The sequence below is a fragment of the Dasypus novemcinctus genome, chromosome 25 (assembly GCF_030445035.2).
Source record: "Dasypus novemcinctus isolate mDasNov1 chromosome 25, mDasNov1.1.hap2, whole genome shotgun sequence".
Classification (NCBI taxonomy): domain Eukaryota; kingdom Metazoa; phylum Chordata; class Mammalia; order Cingulata; family Dasypodidae; genus Dasypus; species Dasypus novemcinctus.
This window is the reverse complement of record NC_080697.1, coordinates 10063777-10083060: the sequence shown is the minus strand read 5'-3', so window position 1 is coordinate 10083060 and position 19284 is coordinate 10063777. Positions and strand designations below refer to the sequence as shown.

Below are 19284 nucleotides of genomic sequence, written 5' to 3'. Positions count from 1 at the left end.
AATCATTTTCTTGCACCACCTCAGCTCCCTTTTCTGCAGTGTCTCTTATCTCTTCTCTGTCTCTTGTTGCCGCCTTTCTCCACCCCTCCTCCCCTTCCAGCCCCCCGCCGTCCTTCCCGCCAGTCCCGCCCATATTGCCAACCCACAATCTGCCCTCTTCCCCAGTAACTGCTTACCTCAGGTCTATCCATCAGCTTCAGCCTGTCCACAGCCGCCCCTTAGCCAACCCTCCCTTCATCACGCCCCTCCCTCTACCCAACCCTATATAGCTAAGTGTACTTCCGTAATAAAGCAGACCTGTTCTTGCGCTCAAGCGGTCTCCGTGGTTTTTCCCCAACCGCGCGTCCCCCACGCCTGGAGAACCGGTGCTCCCGCCCGGAGCACCCCCCGCCAGCAGTTCGACTGGAGCAGCCCCCCGACTCCTGGGCCTGAGCGAGGTTGGAATCCCCCCGCTCTGCCACAGTCTCTTTTTGTTGCGTCATCTTGCTATGCCAGTTCTCCACGTGGGTCACCACTCCTGCGTGGGGCAATACTCTGTGCAGGCCAGCACTATGTGTGGGCCAGCCTCCCACAAGGGCCAGCTTGCCTTCACTAGGAGACCCTGGGCATCAAACCCTGGACCTCCTATATGGTAGTCCAATATATGGCAGCTCCCTATATGGGAGCCCAATTGCTTGAGTCACTTCTGCTTCCCACTTAACATTTTTGAAAGGTCATGATGGTTCCATTTTTTACCCCATCTTATTTCACCATAGAATTATCTATTAATATATCACAGAGAAATAGTGCTATAAAGGGAATAAGTGAATGAGAACTAGGGAAAGGTATTTAAAGACTGTGACTATCAGTAACTAGCTTCAACTAAACCAATCATGTTTTAAACTTGAGCAGGTAGATAATCCTGATTTGTTTTATGATTTGAGTATAGGAACGACATGAGCAGGTGCCAATTTATCCTGCTTGAGAATTTAGCTTGGGAAGCAGATGTGGCTCAAGCAGTTTGGTAGCCCGCCTACCACATAGGAAGTCCTGAGTTTGGTTCCTGGTGCCTCTTAAAGAAGATGAGCAAGACAGTGAGCTGACAGGATGGGCTGGCATGGTGAGCTGATGCAACAAGGAGACACAATGAGGAAACATAATGAAAGACACAACAAGATGGGAGCAGATGTGGCTCAGGTGGTTGGGTGCCTCCCTCCCAATGAGAGGTCCTGGGTTTGGTTCCCAGTGTCTCCTAAAAAGAAGATGAGCAGACAGCACACAATGAACCGACAGAAGGAGCAGACAGTGGGTGCAAACAACGGGGTGAGGCGGAGAAATCTTTAAAAATATAATAATAAAAAAAGGATTGGGAAGTGGATGTGGTTCAAGCATTTGGGTGCCTGCCTACCACATGGGAGGTCCCAAGTTTGGTTCCTGGTGCTTCCTAGAGAAGACAAGCAAGGAGACACAGAGGGAAGACAATGAGAGACACAACAATGCAGGGAGTGGAGGTGGCTTAGGTGATTGAGCGACTCTCTCCCACATGGGAGTTCCCAGCTTCGGTTCCTGGTGCCTCCTAAAGAGAACATGAGCAGACAGAGAGCACAGTGAATGGACACAGAGTAGACAATGAGCAAAAAGGAGGAGGGGGTGGAATATATAAAACAAAATAAAAGGAATTTAGTTTGGTGCTGAAGAAGTATTCCAATATAATTGAAAATAGGTAAAAATAATATCTGAATGGATTGGGGTTTAAGTTTGGAATAAATTCTTCAGGGAGATCTGATTAGTGCCAGGTTAGAGACACAATGGGCCAAGAAGGTAGGAATAATTTAGGATATATAAAAAAGCCTTGGAAGCAGAGCCAGATGGGAGTGTATTAGGGTTCTCCAGAGAAATAGAACCAATGGGATTTATACATATATAAATACATATAAAAATATATAATATATATATATATGAGGAAACTCCTCTCATTTGCCGAAGATAATCTTCTTTATTGATTGTAGATATGATCAGCCATGGATGCGACAAACCAACCAATGATATAAATCTATCTACATAATATCCTCAAAGTAACAATCAGGCAGTGCTTGCCTGACTAAACAACTAGATGCCATAACCTAGCCATGTTGATACAAGAACTTAACCATCACATGCAGCAGACATACCGGTTTGCTTAGAGTAGGGGGACCACAGTGAAGAGTTTTTGGTTTGAGGGATTTTAGATGGAGTTTAGATTTGATAGGAAAGGCCCTATCAACTGTCAACTCTTCAGAGTGCTGGCGAGCCATAGAGGAGGCTTTGAAGATTTGCCAGAGACAGGGAAACACTCCACGTGGGAAATTAGTTCCTGCTGACTAAAATACGCATTAGATGATACAAATCAATATTGGTAGCTGCAGGATATTGTTAAAGGGGAAAACTAGAGATACACAAAAGATGGGTAAAACGAAATTTCACTGGAGTGGCTTTGCTTGGATTGTGTTGTTCTGTAACTATTCCAGCCATTGAAAAAGGATAAAGAATGGGGGGGGGGGGGCGGGGAGAGAAATGATAGAAAAAGAAAGGAATATAGAACAGTCCTTTCCAGGAGAGGAAATACCAAGCACATAGCTCAAGTATTTTAAAATGGGAGTTTATGCCCCAAAGTTTATATGTTGTAATGGGTCAAAACACATACATGAAAAAAGAAAAAAAAAAAAGACCGTGGAGCTGCAGTAACAACTTAAATAAACTCCTACAGCATTCTAAGACAAGCAGAATAAAAGCCTCTGCCTATCCCCTGGTTGCTTCAGAGGGCTCTCAAGTTCCAAAAGACGCAAGGTGAGGTATGCAAGAACTGGAAACGCCCATGTGCTCTTCCACTCGCCCTAAGTCGCCAGCATACCACATGCAGTCCTTGGCTTTTCCCTTACAACAAAGTGGGGCTACGGGACTCTCAAAACACCGAATCACCGAGACCCCCTTCGAACGGAAGCTTCTGCGCCCCAGTTTACATAATTCGACCGTGATCGTCAAAGGCGAGGCGTCTCCACCGATCCGCCCCGCCAGGTAGCAGGGCACCCAGCCGAGGAGCAACTCCCACCCACGACCACGCCGGCCAAGCACGCCCGTCCGCGCAGGCGCACGACCCCCGAGGGCGACACCGGAAGTGTCTCTCGGCGCCCCGGATACGACCGGTCGGCGGTTGCCAGGGAGACGGGCGCTGCCTAGAGCCGCTTGTACTCTGGCTTGGAGACTTAGACTAAGTTACCCGTGGCGGGCCTTGACGACTGGGGTCGTCCTCTCCGGTTCCGAGGATGTTCTTTTACTTGAGCAAGAAAGTGAGTTTTCAGGCCGCCTCCATTTCTGCATCCTGCGGGCGATGCTCTCGCCCGTCGGCGAATGGGCGTCTCCATCCGCGGGACGGCGGGTTCGCCATCCCAGGTCCATCCTTCCTGCCTGGGCCAGCCCCAGACCTCCTCCTGCCCGAGCCGCACGCGGCCCTTGGCGGAATTAGCGGCCTTCTCCCACGACTGCCTCCCATTCCTGCCCCTCGCTGGGTACTTTAGGGTCAACAGAAGAGATCACGCCATTTTTCTCTCTCGTCCTCCACCTGTTGCTGATCCAGGTGACTTAAATTCTTTGGATCACCAGGGGGCAAGAAGGAAGTAATAACAAAAGGGTAGCCTGCATGTTGTGTGCGGAAAGGAATATGGACTAGTGATGTGGATTTATAGCCCTTCCCCCCGTTTTCCCATCCGGTCCCTCCCCCGCAGGGTTCCTTCATAGTCACTGTCTTCTCGTGTGCACCTTTTCTCCCCTTTCCCAAACGGTAGGGCCCGGACCAGCTTAGGGGACTATGTTCAGTTTCATAGCTCACACTTCTGCAAGTCCATCGGCTCTTCCTTCTGGGGGGATTTTCTTCAGCCTTCGTCTCCTATAGACACATTTCCTACTCTCTTCGGTGAAAAGTTGCCAGAATGGCTGTGATTGCTTTTCAGATTGCCATTCCCAATAACGTGAAGCTGAAATGTATATCTTGGAATAAGGATCAAGGATTCATAGCATGTGGTGGTGAAGATGGATTACTGAAAGTTCTGAAATTAGAGACACAGACAGGTAAATGAATGTAAGCCCACATGTTTGAAATTGGTGGAAAATTGTCGAGTATCATTTGTTCAATACTGTTTGCTCATTGTATATGTCAGAATGTAATTCTAATTATTTTAAAAGGAAAGAGCAAACATTTTATGGTGTTTTTCTAGAGGATTTTTGTAGAACTATCGAATGTAAACATCATGGCTTTGATGAAGTTATTGACAATGAAAAGTAATGAAGAATGAAAGCTTAGTCACTATGTTGTCTTGTGCTATATTTATTTATTGTTTCATATTTTTAGGGGTATAACAAAAATCATGTGGCTCAACATTTCAGCAAGGTCACAAAATCTCACATTTTGGCAGATTTACAGGCTTATACCATTCTATCTGCTTATCAGTTGTGTTAATGATTATGTACTTTAGGGCCCATGGACGGAAAGTGGGATATATTTTACATTTTAATGAATGTCTTTTGTTTTTGCAGCTTGATTTCTTTCTAATTCTCTTGGCAGTTTCACATTTCGTTACCATTTCTTGTGTTGCTTTAGACTCATTATAAGGTGATTGGAGTTGGAATCTTAGCTCTGCCCCAAGACTACTGAGTAACTTTCAGCAAGTTCACTCTTCTGTAAAATGAGAGAATTGAAATAAATTATCTGTTGGATCCCTTAAAGCATTGCTCTCAAGCTTTTTCAGGCATTAGAATCACCAGAAAAGGTTTTTAAAATGGATTTCTGGGCTCTACCCCCAGAGGAGATTTGAGAATTCGCATTTCTATTGACACCAGTGTTGTTAAGTTTTCCACCACACTGAGTAGCACTACTACATAAAGTGATGTGAATCATAAATATTTATTGAGCATTTTTTACGTACTGGGTGTTTAACATCCATTATCTCATTTAATCTCACAATAATCTTGAGAGATAGGCATTCTAGATAAGAAAACTGAGGCTTTGAGAGGTTTATAATTTACCCATGTTAACACAGCTGTTAAGAGGCAGAGCTGGGATTTGAAGTTAAGTTCATCTCACTTTCAAGTTGCTTTTTGCCATTAGCCAAAGGACTCATGGTCAACTATAGTAATGACTAGAATAATTGTTTTAATGTGCCAAAAAAAAAAAAAGGGACAGGTTTGGAAGGTAGATATTATGTACCAATCAGAGGCTGGCTTCTGAAGTTTTGTTTTGTTTTGTTTTTAAAGATTTATTTATTTTATTTAATCCCCTCCCCCCTCCCCAGTTGTCCTCTCTGTCTGTTTGCTGTGTCTTGTTTCTTTGTCCGCTTCTGTTGTCCTCATCAGCACGGGAAGTGTGGGCGACGCCATTCCTGGGCAGGCTGCACATTCCTTCGTGCTGAGCTGAGCGGCTCTCCTCCTTATGGGTGCATTCCTTGCGCGTGGGGCTCCCCTGCGTGGGGGGGCACTCCTTGCGCGCATCACCGCTGCGCATGGGCCAGCTCCACACGGAGCAAGGAGGCCTGGGGTTTGAACCGCGGACCTCCCATGTGGTAGACAGACGCCCTAACCACTGGGCCAAGCCCATGTGGTAGACAGACGCCCTAACTACTGGGCCAAGTCCGTTTCCCTTCTGAAGTTTTGTCATTTAATCTCTCAGTGCTTTAGTTTCCTGACATGTGTTGGAAGAAAATAATTTTTTTTTTTTTAAAGATTTATTTATTTTTATTTAATTTCCCCCCCCTCCCCTGGTTGTCTGTTCTTGGTGTCTGTTTGCTGCGTCTTGTTTCTTTGTCCGCTTCTGTTGTCGTCAGAGGCACCCGCTTCTGTTGTCATCAGCGGCACGGGAAGTGTGGGCAGCGCCATTCCTGGGCAGGCTGCACTTTCTTTTCACGCTGGGCGGCTTTCCTCACGGGCGCACTCCTTGCGCGTGGGGCTCCGGGGGACACCCTTGCGTGGCACGGCACTCCTTGCGCGCATCAGCACTGCGCATGGCCAGCTCCACACGGGTCAAGGAGGCCCGGGGTTTGAACCGCGGACCTCCCATATGGTAGACGGACGCCCTAACCACTGGGCCAAAGTCCGTTTCCCAAAAATCCCCTTCTGTAGCATATTCTAAATCATCTTCGACATCATTTTTTTTTTAAGTAATTTTTTCTTTTTAGGTTTATTTTATTTATTTCTCTGCCCTTCCCCCCATTGTCTGCTCTCTGTGTCCATTCACTGTGTGTTCTTCTGCATCCACTTGCATTACAGGTGGCACTGGGAATCTGTGTCTATTTTTTTGCTGCGTCAACTCTCTGTGTGTGTGGTGCCACTCCTGGGTGGACTGTGTTTTCTTCATGCGGGGCGGCTCTCCTTGTGGGGCACACACCTTGCGCATGGGGCACCCCTACACAGGGGTGTCCCTGCATGGCACGGTATTCCTTGTGTGCAATAGCACTGCACATGGGCCAGCTTACCACATGGGTCAGGAGGCCCTGGGAATTGAACCCTGGACTCTCTGTATGGTAGACATGCTCTATCAGTTGAGTCACATCTTCTTCCCAACATCATCATTTTTAGTGGTATTTACTATTCCACCGTATTAGAATTCTGTTATATTAACCAGTTAGTTTTGGACATTTAGATGTCTCCATATTTTTGCTCTTAAAACATTATCTTTGTATCCAAATCTTTGCATAATCCTTTAATTACCCCTAGGATAAATTTTTAGAAGAGGAATTCCCTGAATCAAGAGATATGCACATTTATAAAGGTTTTTATTATGGATAGCCAAATTATCTTAAGAAAGTTTGTACCAATTTGCTTCCCTGTGTTAGCATTGCCAATTTTCACTCCTTTTCTTGAGAAGGAAGGCACTAGAACAAGCATTTACCTCCATCTTTATATTCACTTATAATTGGGAGGGAAGAGTTTTCTCCCTCCCCCTCTTCTTTCCCTCATTGTGACTTTTATGTTCCAAATCTATCCTTTCCTATCTTGAAAAACAATGTTTCAAACAGAAGGAGGGGTCAAATGTTTAAAATTATTGTTAAACATATTGCCCCCTTCTTGGCCCCCCCCACCCCCCAGCCACTGGTCAGTCCTTAGTCTCTTTACTAGATTCTGCTTTTCTTCTAACTTGGAATTTATTTACTTGCTCTCTAGACCTGTTTATTCATTCCATGGCTTTAAATGCTTTCTATGAGGTGGTGATTTCTAAATTATTTCTCCAGCCCAGTCCTTCTCATTTTTCAGATTTGGGCATCTCCACTGGAATCTTTCACAGGGATCTTATGTTTAATATGTCCACAACTGAACTCTTGAGCTTCTCCCAAATCTCTTCATTCAGTTCTCTCCATTTCAGTAAATATCTAATTTCACCCATTTACTCAGGCTAGAAACCCTGCCTTTCTCCCACTGAACATCCCGTCCATCAATTATCCTGTTGCTTCTATCTCCAAAGCATACATCAACCCATCCTTTCCCTTGGTCTCCTCTGCTACCTCTCTAGTCCCAGCCACTATCATCCCTTACCTAGACTTGCACTGTCCCTTGCCTCCTTCTAATCCATTCCTTATACCCAACCAGTGTGGCCTTTTTTAAAAAAAAGGACCTGGGTAGGAGTTGCTTGTGGTAGGGTTTAAGGGTGATGGCTCCAACTGGGGTTGAGGTAGTGTCTCGCCCTTCTCCTGCCACAGCTGCCAAGGCCTCTTATCATTATGAGAGAAGACCTGAAGCAAAATCTGGATCAGAGAAAAAATATCTGAGGGCCCTGTAAGCTGACTGTGGCCTCTGCAGAGTACCCTGGGAACTGCAGGCAGTAAGAAAGCCTCCATCTCCCAATGTGTCCATGCAATTGATAGGAGAAGGTTCTTGTCTGCCTTCTGGCAATGTTCATATCTAGATAAAATATGTATCTAAAAATGTGCTGAAAACCCAAGCATATTACTCAGGGTTCTCTAGGGAAACAGAACCCACAGGATATATCTGTAAATATTATAAGATTTTTATAAAATTATCTTAAGCAACTGTAGGGATGTACAAGTCCACATTCAGTAGGGCAGGCTGCAAGCCAGGACTCCATTAAAGGTCCTCAGTAAATTTCCCAGGAGAAGCTGATTGACTGAAGTAGAGATGGAAATTCTCTCTTTTGATTGCTGAAATCATCACTTTTCCTTTTAAAGCCTTCACCTTATTGAATGAGAATAACTCTTATTGCTGAAGACAGTCTCCTTAGTTGATTGTAGGTGTGATCAGTCATAGATGCAATGAACTTAATGATGATATAAGCCCACAAATTGTCCTCAAATTTACAATTAGGCCAGTGCTTGCTTGACCAAACAACTGGGCACCATTACCTGGCCAAGTTGGCACATGAACCTAATCATCACAATCTACCCTTGTTAACTTGGCAGCCATATACATCACCTTAAACCATACTTCATCTCTAAATAAAAACAAAACAGATATATTTTTTGCCTAACAGTACTTACCTGTTCTGTGTACAACCAGAAATGCCTAAATCTCTCCAGAATAGGTTGCAAATCCTTGGATCATATTCACTCTTAAACCTGATGTCCTGTAACTTAAATACTATGACATGAAACTAATACAACTTATGTCATATAATAAGGGAATAAGATGGGATGAAAACAAATATATTTATGTACATATACAAACACACATAACAAAACAAGGAAGAAATGTACATGACCTTTACAATTCTTGTTTCTGCAACTGGTCTTATGGTCAAAGATCATATTTATCACTACCTTCTTCCATTATCCCTTCCATAGTCCCTTTACCCTCAGCAAGCTCCTCAGCTTGCCGTGGTTCTTTGCCTGGTAAGGTGAACCAAACCTTCATTCCTGAAGTTTCTGGTCCATTACCTGGATTGGGTTGTTGTAGTTTCCCATTGACTTTAATCACAGGGCATGGTAGTACTAAGAGACACCCTAGGGAATCTCCTGTATTCCAGGCACTTCTTTACCTCCATTTTGTAGATACAGTTCTCTTTCCCCTTGAGACTCAGGGTCAATCATCCCAGCCAATAGAGGAATATCCTTCATTGTCTGTTGATTCAGTGACATGAGGAGCCCGAAGTGGCCAGGTGACAGTCTTAATTTGCCAGTTCAATGGAATTGCTGTGTCTCCTGGTGTAAGTATTCATCCTTTTGGAATTAAGACCTGTAGAACAGCAGAGCTTAAGGTTGCAGTGACAGGAAGCAAAGATTTTTCTAGTAGATCACTAGGGGTAATAGTAAATGGTACTACTCCCATTTCCACCTCTTGATTCCTGGATCTGTGAATCCTGGCTATGGGAGGAACACCACCATAGAGTGGACACTGATTTAGGGCATACACAGCCTCCTGTAGAACATTGCCTCAACCCAGTAATGTATTTCCACCTAGTTCACACCATAATTGAGTCTTCAAAAGGGTATTCCATTCTTCTGTCAATCCATCTGCTTCAGGATGATGGGGAGCATGGTAAGACCAGTGACTTCCATGAGCATGTGCCCATTCCTGCACATCATTTGCTGTGAAGTGGGTTCCTTGCCACAGTGGTGGATAAGACATTCTTTTTTTTAAAGATTATTTATTTATCTCCCCTTCCTCCCCCACCCCAGTTGTCTGTTCTCTGTGTCTATTTGCTGCGTCGTCTTTGTCCACTTCTGTTGTTGTCAGCAGCACGGGAATCTGTGTTTCTTTTTGTTGCATCATCTTGTTGTGTCAGCTCTCCATGTGTGCGGCACCATTCCTGGGCAGGCTGCACTTTCTTTATCGCTGGGCGGCTCTCCTTATGGGGCGCTCTCCTTGCGCGTGGGGCTCCTCTATGCGGGGGACACCCCGGCATAGCATGGCACTCCTTGTGCACATCAGCACTGCACATGGGCCAGCTCCACATGGGTCAAGGAGGCCCGGGATTTGAACCGCTGACCTCCCATGTTGTAGACGGATGCCCTAACCACTGGGCCAAGTCCGCCACCAATAAGACATTTTGTAATGTCCGTGGTAGTCATTTGGCAGAAGCATTGCATGCAGGGAAGGCAAATTTGTATCTGGAATATGTGTCTACTCCAGTTAGAACAAATTGCTGCCACTTCATGGTGAAAGTGGTCCAATGTAATCAATTTGTCATCAGGTAGTAGGCTGATCACCTTGGGAAATGGTGACATATTGGGGACTGAGTGGGGGTCTCTACTGATGGCAGATGAGTACTCAGTGACTGTAGCCAGGTCAGCGTTGGTGAGAGGACAGAGGTTTTGTTGAACCCATGCAAAACCTCCATCCCTACCACTGTGATCACTTTGTTCATGAGCTCATTGGGCATTGACAGGAGTTGCTAGTGAAAGAGACTGAATGGTATCCACAGAACGGGTCATCTTAACTCACTTGATTATTGAAATCATCCCCTGCTGAAGTCATCCTCTGGTGAACATTCATATGGGACACAAATATCTTAATGTTTTTTTGCCCATTCTGAAATGTCTATCCACATACCTCTTCCCCAGACCTCTTTGTCACCAGTTTTCCAATCATGTTCCTTCCAAATCTCTAAGGAATCAGTATACAATGTACTTCAGCCATTTCTCCTTCCAAGCAAAATGCACTGCTTGAAGTTCTAATCACTGGGAGGACTTCCCCACACCACTGTCGTTCAGTGACATGCCAGAAAGGGGCTGCAGTGCTACAGCTGTCCACTTTTGGGTGGTACATGCATATTGTGCAGAACCGTCTGTAGACTAGTCCTGAGTTTTCACTTCTTCAGTCAACTGATTATAAGGAACTTCACAAGAGGCCATAACTGTGGGCTGGGAAAGAGAAGGTAATGTGGCAGGAGTGGCAGCAGTAGGCATTTGGGCTACGTCTTCATGTAACTTACTTGTGATTTCAGGACCTGCCCAGGCTCTGTTTGTACCATTGCCATTTTATGATGGACTGCTGCTGTCCATGCCCAACTTTGTGGTTTGGTGAATTGGACAACACCCAGGTCATGATAGGCAACTCAGCTCTCATGATAACGTGATGAGCCCATGGTTAAGCATTCAGTCTCTCCTGAGACCCAGTAGTAGGCCAAAAGCTGCTTCTCAAAAGGAGAGAAGTTATCTGCAAGAATGGCAAGGCTTTACTCCAAAATCCTAAGAGTATGGTTTGTGATTCTATAGGGGCCAGCCAGTCTGCTGAATCATATGGCCCAAGTGGCAGAGCAGCTTGCACAGCAGCCTGGACCTGTCTTAGAGCTTCCTCTTGTTCCTGTCCCCACTGAAAACTAGCAGCTTTTCTGGTCACTATGTAAATGGGCCAGAGTAGCACATCCCAATGATGGATATGTTGTCTCCAAATTCCAAAGAGACCAACCAGGCATTGTGCCTCTTTCTTGGTTGTAGGAAGGGCCAGATGAAACAGCTTATCCTTTACTTTAGAAGGGATGTCTTGACATGCTCCACACCACTGGACGCCTAGAAATTTCACTGAGGTTACTGCAATATTTTTGTTGGGTCTCTCTCCCATCCTCTTACATACAAATGCCTTACCAGTAAGTCTAGAGTGGTTGCTACTTCTTGCTCACTAGGTCCAATCAACATTTCATAAATATAATGGACTAGTGTGATGTCTTCTGGGAGGGAGCAATGATCAAGATTCCTGTGGACAATTTTATGACATAGGGCTGGAGAGTTGATATACCCCGAGGTAGGACAGTGAGGTAAATTGCTGGAGTTCTAACTCAGGTCCATCTCACAGTGGGTCCACTGAGTCCTTGGACCCATTCTTTGGTTATTTCCCCAGTTCAGGAATGCATAATTGGAATAGACATATTCAGCAGAATCCCCACATTGGTTCCCTGACTTGTGGAGTGAGGACTGTTATGGTAAGAAAGGCTGAGTCAAAGCCACTATAACTGCCCCTACTAGCAAATAGTATATCAAAAGCAATAACGGGTTCTTGGAGAGATTGCAGAGATCAGTGCCACCATCTGTTCTTCTTGGGTATTGTTATTTATGTCTTCACAAGGGTTGGGAAGTTTTCCATCGTTATTTCCTCAAATATTCTTTCTGCTTTTCCATTTTCTTCTCCTTCTAGGATACCAATAATGTGTATATTTAAGTGTTTCCCATTTTCATTCAATTCCCTAAAACCCTGTTCTTCATTCTTTTCTATTTCTATTCTCCTGTCTTTTCAAGTTCAGATGCTTGGTCCTCCAGTTCACTAATTCCGTCTTCCATCAATTCAAATCTGCTCTTATATGCTTCTAATTTACATACATACATACATATATATATATATATGTAGGCTGTGTCAATAGAACTTTATGTACAAAAATTGGCCCATGTGTTTATTGATGTGGAAGAAAAGCCTTACATTATATATTTTTTGTTGTTTTTTCCTGAATGAAAACATACATTTATCAATTAAATGTACTGGATACATGTAATTTTTAAAAAAATCATACAATATGTTACACAATATATTTGGTTCATAGTAATGTAATCATACAGTATTTGTTCTTTTGTGTCTGGCTTGCTTTGTGCAACATAATGTTCTCTCTAATGTTTTTTTTTTTTTTTTTTTAATTTTTTTATTTTTTATTGACTTTGTAATAATATTACATTAAAAATATATATGTGAGGTCCCATTTAACCCCACCCCCCCACCCCCCCTCTCCCCCCCCCCCAACAACACTCGTTCCCATCATCCTGACACATCCATTGGATTTGGTAAGTACATCTTTGGGCACCTCTGCACCTCATATACATTGGTTCACATCATGGCCCATACTCTCCTCTATTCCATCATGTAGGCCCTGTGAGGATTTACAATGTCCGGTGATTACCTCTGAAGCACCATCCAGGGCAGCTCCATGTCCCGAAGACGCCTCCACCTCTCATCTCTTCCTGCCTTTCCCCATACCCTTTGTCCATTATGTCCACTTTTCCCAATCCAATGCCACCTCTTCTATGTGGACACTGGTTTGGTTGTGTCCATTGCACCTTTATGTCAAGAGGAGGCTCAGATTCCACCTGGATGCTGGATGCAATCCTCCCATTTTCAGTTGTAATCACTCTAGGCTCCATGGTGTGGTGGTTGTCCTTCTTCACCTCCATCTTAGCTGAGTGTGGTAAGTCCAATAAATCAGATTGTAGGTGCTGGAGTCTGTTGAGGCTCAGGATCTGGCTATCACATTGTCAGTCCAGAGATTCAAATCCCCTAAATATATCTTAAACCCCAACATTAACTGCACCTCCAGCACATCTCTAATGTATTTTTAATCTCATCCATTGTGTCTTTCATTCCCAAAGCTCTGCTACTTTTCTTTGCAGGCTTTCAAATTGCTCTTTATGCTTGCCCCCTGTCGTCTTAATATCCTTCATCTCAGTCATATTTTCCTTCAACTCCTTGGATCTAGGAAATTTGTGTGATTACCATTGATTAGTTGTCTTAAATCCTGTGTCTTATCTGGATTTTTGGTTCCTTTGGCTGGCTGGGTCATCTTTCTGTTTGCTAGTATGGCTTGTAATTTTTAGCTGATGTCTAGGTATCTGAATATGTTGGTGAATTTACTTGGATGGTCAGTTTCTCTTGCCTAGTGGTTTTGTTTCATGACTCTTCTTTGATCTTTGGTTCAACTTCTTTTAAATCTTTAAAATTGCCCCACTTAAGTTATCAAAATAGGGCCAGGGACTCATTAATGGAGTAATAAACTATCCCAAGGGCTCTGGGATGAGCCACGTCTAAAAGTGGCTTTTCTTATTGCAGTTTCCCACCCGGCCAGCAGATGGTGCTTGTGAGCCAGTCTTTCCATGGAGATGTCTCTTTCAACCTCTACACAGGTGATTCTAGTCTTGCCAGAGCTGAGATTCAAAGTAGGGTGTGCTGGCCAAATTCCCTGAAGAGAAACCACTCTCCACCTTCCACCACATTGTCGCTCTTCCCAGGGAGGAAGATGTCTCTTCCCCTCAGTTGGCTGCAGTGAGCCATAGGTTTTATCCAGGTTGTTCACCTTGAGGATGGGGGATGGGTACTGTTCCCGGCCATGGGTATTAGCAACTTATGGTTTTTATTTTTGCTTCTTTGTCTCTTTGTCCCTTACCCTCCTGTAGAATGTGCAGTATTCTCCTGGTCTCCAAATCCCCAAAGGAGCTCCCTTGGACAACTTTTTGCCCTTCCTCTGTTGTTTCTGTGAGAGAATTGACCTCTGCTGACCTACTCCAATGCTGTCTTCCTGGAATTACCCTTCCTGACTGCTGAAGTCATCACTTCTCCTTTAAGATCTTCAACTGATTGGATGAAACATCTCTCATTGCTAAAGACAGTCTCCTCAGTTGATTATAGGTGTGATCAGCCATAGATGCAGTCAACATACTAATGCTTTAAGTCCACAAAATGTCCTCACAGTAACAGTTAGGCCAGTGCTTGCTTGATTGAACACTTGGGCACCTACCTGACACATGAGCCTAACTATCACACCAAGCCCCAGAAAGATTAGGTCAGGTGTCCATTACTGTCCCCATGGGTGTGCCCACAGTTGCTAGTGGAGTCCTTTACACAGAGAAGCCAGGAGAGCATGGTAGCAGCTCAGAATTCCCCTCTCTCCTCAAATAATTGTAAAAATGTCTTCCATGTATTTTGATTCTGGGTGTCAATCTTTGCACAGCATATAATAGGAGTTTCTTGGAATTTGACTGCTAACATCTTTTATATATGCAAACAAAAACATTGTCAACCAGGTTTTTCCGAGGAGAAGGTGTTCCAAGATTCTGTGTGCTTTGTGACTGGTATTCTTGGCAGTGTCTTCTGTGCTCTTGTATTACTCCTGTCATTCTCAACAACTTTATTACAGCTTAATCTTTTAAAATCCTGCTGTGGATTATTTGCACTTCTGGGAGGTTCCTGTGTTTATCAGTCCAGCCTCATCTGCTACGTTCTCCCTTGAACACCCACGTCGCCTTCTTTCAGTTTGTCAGAGGCTCCGAACTTCTACCGTAGAGCCTTTGTATCATTTGTTTCCCATTCCAGAATACTCTTCCCTCTTTCCCCACATTGTCTGGCTATGTCCAGTTAATCCTCAGGTTCAGCTTAAGTATCATCTTTTCAAAAAGTCTTCCCTGCTTCTCCCTCTCTCCATTCTAAATTAAGTCTTCTGTTACCATCTCTTATTAGGCTCCCCCCTCTGCTGTTCATATGTGCAAAAACAAAGGGGTGTGCCTGAGTGTACATTTAATTCTGTTCCATCAGTAGACTAAAAGCTCTCTGCCATTTTGTTCATCTTTTTATGCTCCGAACCTTCCACAGTGCGGAGCACAGTGTAGACAGACACACAATAAATTTTTGTTGAATGAATGAATAAATAAATGAATGAATATGAGATTTTGTGAAATCCCATTATGCTTTTAGAGTTTTCAATCCATAAGTCATAAATATTTCTATTTGTGATCTTTAGGGAAGGAATAAGTAGCAATAGTAATCAATATATTTAGTATACTAAGTAAGCAGTGTTCTTTTATACATTTTGCTTTATTTTACTAGAATAATATATTTGCAGGGGGTATATATTATTGTCTGTGTTTGCACATGAGAAAATTAGGTCACAAGGAAGCATTAAAAAAAAAACATTCATTTTAATATCTCCTAGGAATTGGGACTCATTTCAAAAGAAAAGAAAGAAAATGTCAAAATTATATGATATAACTTTTATATATTTATCAAAAGTTTTTTTTTTTATAGATGATGCAAAATTGAGGGGTCTTGCAGCCCCTAGTAACCTTTCTATGAATCAGACTCTTGAAGGTCATAGTGGTAAGTCATCCTTTTTTTTAAAATCATGCTTGAAGAGTAATTTCTTTAGGCATTTAGAAACTGTCTACTTAATGCAGAAATGTCAACATTTTAATTAATGGTAACATTAAAAGTAATCATATCTATTGAGCTATAATTAATATAGCCTAGATTCACTCAGCTTTTTTTAAATGATTAAACAATATCTTCAATAAATCTGAAAAATGTGGCTATTTTATATATTCAGAGATAATGTTATCTGTCTATGGTCGTATAATCCTTTCTTTAAAATATGTGCTATGATTACAGATTAAAGGGGACTAAAGAGACATAACAGCTGAACACACTGAATGATCTTGGATTGAGAAAAATAAATAGCTGTGAGGGACTTATTGGCACAATTGATAAAATTTGAATATGGATTGTAGGTTAGAAAATACTGTATCAATCTTAAATTCCTAATTTGTACTGTAGTTATGAGACTTTCCTTATTCTTAGAAAATACACACCAATGTATTAATAGATAAAGTTGAAAGAAGTCAATTGTCCATATAAGCCAGAGGTTTAAAATAAGTTCAAGAGTGTATTACTAATAGAATGGAAAAATGTTAGAAAAAGAAAGATTGTGAGAAATAGCAACCAAAATGAAACAAAAAAGCACTTAGTCTGGTGTCCTTTACACATTATAGTTCTTGGGGGCCAGGACAATTGGGTAACCCATGCTCACATTTGTTTCTGTCACAAGCTGGATGGCAGCTCTTGCCGCTGGCTACATACAGTAGGTGCATTTGTTGGCATGCAGTAGGGGCAAACCCGAGCATAGACCTGTGCATTGTGATGTTGTAGAAATTTTGTGATATCAGTAATGCCTTCTGTCAGTATTTTAAGAGCAATATTAAAGACTGCTTAAGTCGCACAGGAATCCTAATGATTTTAGTAAGCTTTGACATTGGTTTATATAAAAATATAAATTTGAAATTAACTGGAGTCTTTTTGGTTTCTAAGTTGTTTTATAATTTTCTAGGTTCTGTTCAAGTTGTAACATGGAATGAACAATATCAGAAGTTGACAACCAGTGATCAAAATGGGCTAATCATCGTGTGGATGTTATATAAAGGTATATTAGGAGAGCTTATTTAAGCTTTCAGAAATTGAAGTATAAGTCACACTGTTTGAATGGGGGAATGATATCTCCTAAACAGATACCTGGCTTTTTAAAAAAAAATTTATTGAGATATATCAGTCATACATAAACATATATCAAATGTATAGTAATAGTTGTGAACTTACAAAAACAAACATACATAACCTCATACAGGGCTCTCATACCTCACCCTACCACCAATACCTTGTATTGTTGTGAAACATTTTCAACTAATGATTAAAGAGCATCCTCAAAATATTACTACTAACCAAAGTATTTTTCCCCCAACCTACCCTATTATTATTATTACTATTTTTGTATCATTTATACATGTACATACATAAACAATAAATGTATAGTAAAAGTTGTGAGCTTACGAAGCAAACATGCATAACAGCATAGAGGATTCCCATCCATCAACCTTCCACCAACACCTTGCATTGTTGTGAGACATTTGTTACAAATTATGAAAGAATATTGTCAAAATCTTACTACTAATTATAGTCCTTATCTTACATTTGGTGTATTTTTCCTCCAACCCACTCTATTATTATTTTTAAAATATTTTTTTATGACAGAAGTTGTAAACTTATAAAAAATTCATGCTCATGTGCAGAATTCCTATGCATCACCCCTCAATCAACACACCACACTGTGGTGGAACATTTGTTACAGATTATGAGATAATATCAGATTATTACCAGGTCCAGAGTGTACATTTGGCACACTTCCGTACTCCCCCATTATCAACACGGTACCTCTTTGGCATAGATGCATGAGTATTACTTTGTTACCATTAACCATAGTCCGTAGGTCACTCCAGTTGTATTTTTCCCATGCTTCCCCACATTCCTACCACCCTGCAATAGTGATACTCTGTTGCTCTAGCTCACAAAGGACACTTTTGCATCTGTACCATCAACCACAATTGTCATTCACCTCTGGGTTTACTGTGCTATTCAGTCCCTAGATTATTCTCTAGCTTTCTGTCAGTTGGCATTTATATCCCTAGACTACCATTTCCACTACATTTCCATTTATAAACCCCATTTATAAACCAGCTGCTACTCACTGTAATGTGTTACCATCAGCTCTACATTTCTATACTTTTACAGTAAAGTTAATTAAAACTTCTACATACATTAATCATCAGTAGTCCATCTCAACCCTCCTCTTATCTCCTTTAAGAATCCACCACCAACCACCAGGTCTTGAAGATATTTTCCTACATTTTCTTCTAGAAGCTTTATGGTTCTTGCTTTTATATTTAAGTTTTTGATCCATTTGAGTTAAATTTTGGATAAGGTGTGAGATAGGGGTCTGGGGCGCCTTTTTTCTTATTTTTACCGGGAGTTCATGGAGATAGAACCCTGGTCCTCCGTATGGCGAATGGGAGCTCAACTGCTTGAGCCATAGCCACTTCCCAAATTGACATCTTAATGATACTTAGTCTTCCAATCTGTGAGCATGGGATGTTTTTCCAATTATTTAGATATTTTTTGATTTCTTTTAACAATGAGTTGTAGTTTTCTGAATAAAAGTGCTTTACATTATTGGTTAAGTTTATTCTTGAATATTTCGGTTTTATCTGTCATTTTATTTTCACCACTCTTTTGACACTTTTAGTTACTTTTATTGATATAATGTTCGTTTCTAGACTCTTTTTCAGGCCTCTCTTCTGTCTTTTCTTTTCAGGCTGTATACACCCTTTAGTATTTCCTGCAAAGCCAGTCTCTGGGTTACATACTTTTTCATTTTCTGTTTATCTATGAATATTCTAATCTTGCCAGATATAAGATTCTTGGCTGGAAGTTTTTCTCTTGCAGTATCTTAAATATATCATAACACTGTCTTCCTGCCTCCATGGTTTCTGATGAGAAATCAGCACTTAATCTTATGGGGTATCCCTTATATGTGATGCATTGCTTTTCCTTTGCTGCTCTCAGAATTCTCTGTCTTTGGCATTTGACATTCTGATTAGTATGTGTGTCAGAGTTGGTCTGTTTGCATTTATTTAGATGGGAGTATGTTGTGCTTCTTGGACATGGATATCTATGTCCTTCAATAGGATTGGGAAATTTTCTACCATTGTTTCTTCAGATATTCCTTCTGCTCCTTTCCCTTCTCTTCTCCTTTTGGGACACCCATGACACATAGGTTTGCACATCTGTTGTTGCTGTCATTTAGTTCCCTGAGACCTTGTTCGATTTTTTCCATTCTTTTCTTCATCTGTTCTTTTGTATATTTGCTTTTAAAAGCCATTTCTTCAAGCTCACCAATCCTTCTGCCTCCTCAAATCTGCTATTGTATGGTTCCAGCATGTTTTTTTATTTCATTTATTGTGTCTTTCATGCTCATAA

The 19284-nt window shown here is 42.0% G+C and overlaps 1 protein-coding gene across 2 annotated transcripts in view; it reads left to right on the top strand.

Annotated features, from left to right (window-relative positions):
• The first annotated feature begins 3159 nt into the window (after positions 1-3159).
• WDR35 (WD repeat domain 35) overlaps positions 3160-19284 on the top strand; it is a 77362-nt gene continuing 61237 nt past the window's right edge. The window contains exons 1-4 of one of the 2 annotated variants that reach the window (XM_058287653.2): positions 3160-3305; positions 3966-4083; positions 15730-15801; positions 16805-16897. In XM_058287653.2, coding sequence (XP_058143636.1) covers positions 3282-3305; positions 3966-4083; positions 15730-15801; positions 16805-16897 — 307 coding nt within the window. In that variant the 5' untranslated portion in view covers positions 3160-3281. The remainder of the gene's footprint in view (positions 3306-3965; positions 4084-15729; positions 15802-16804; positions 16898-19284) is intronic. The other variant, XM_058287654.2, reaches the window with a different exon arrangement.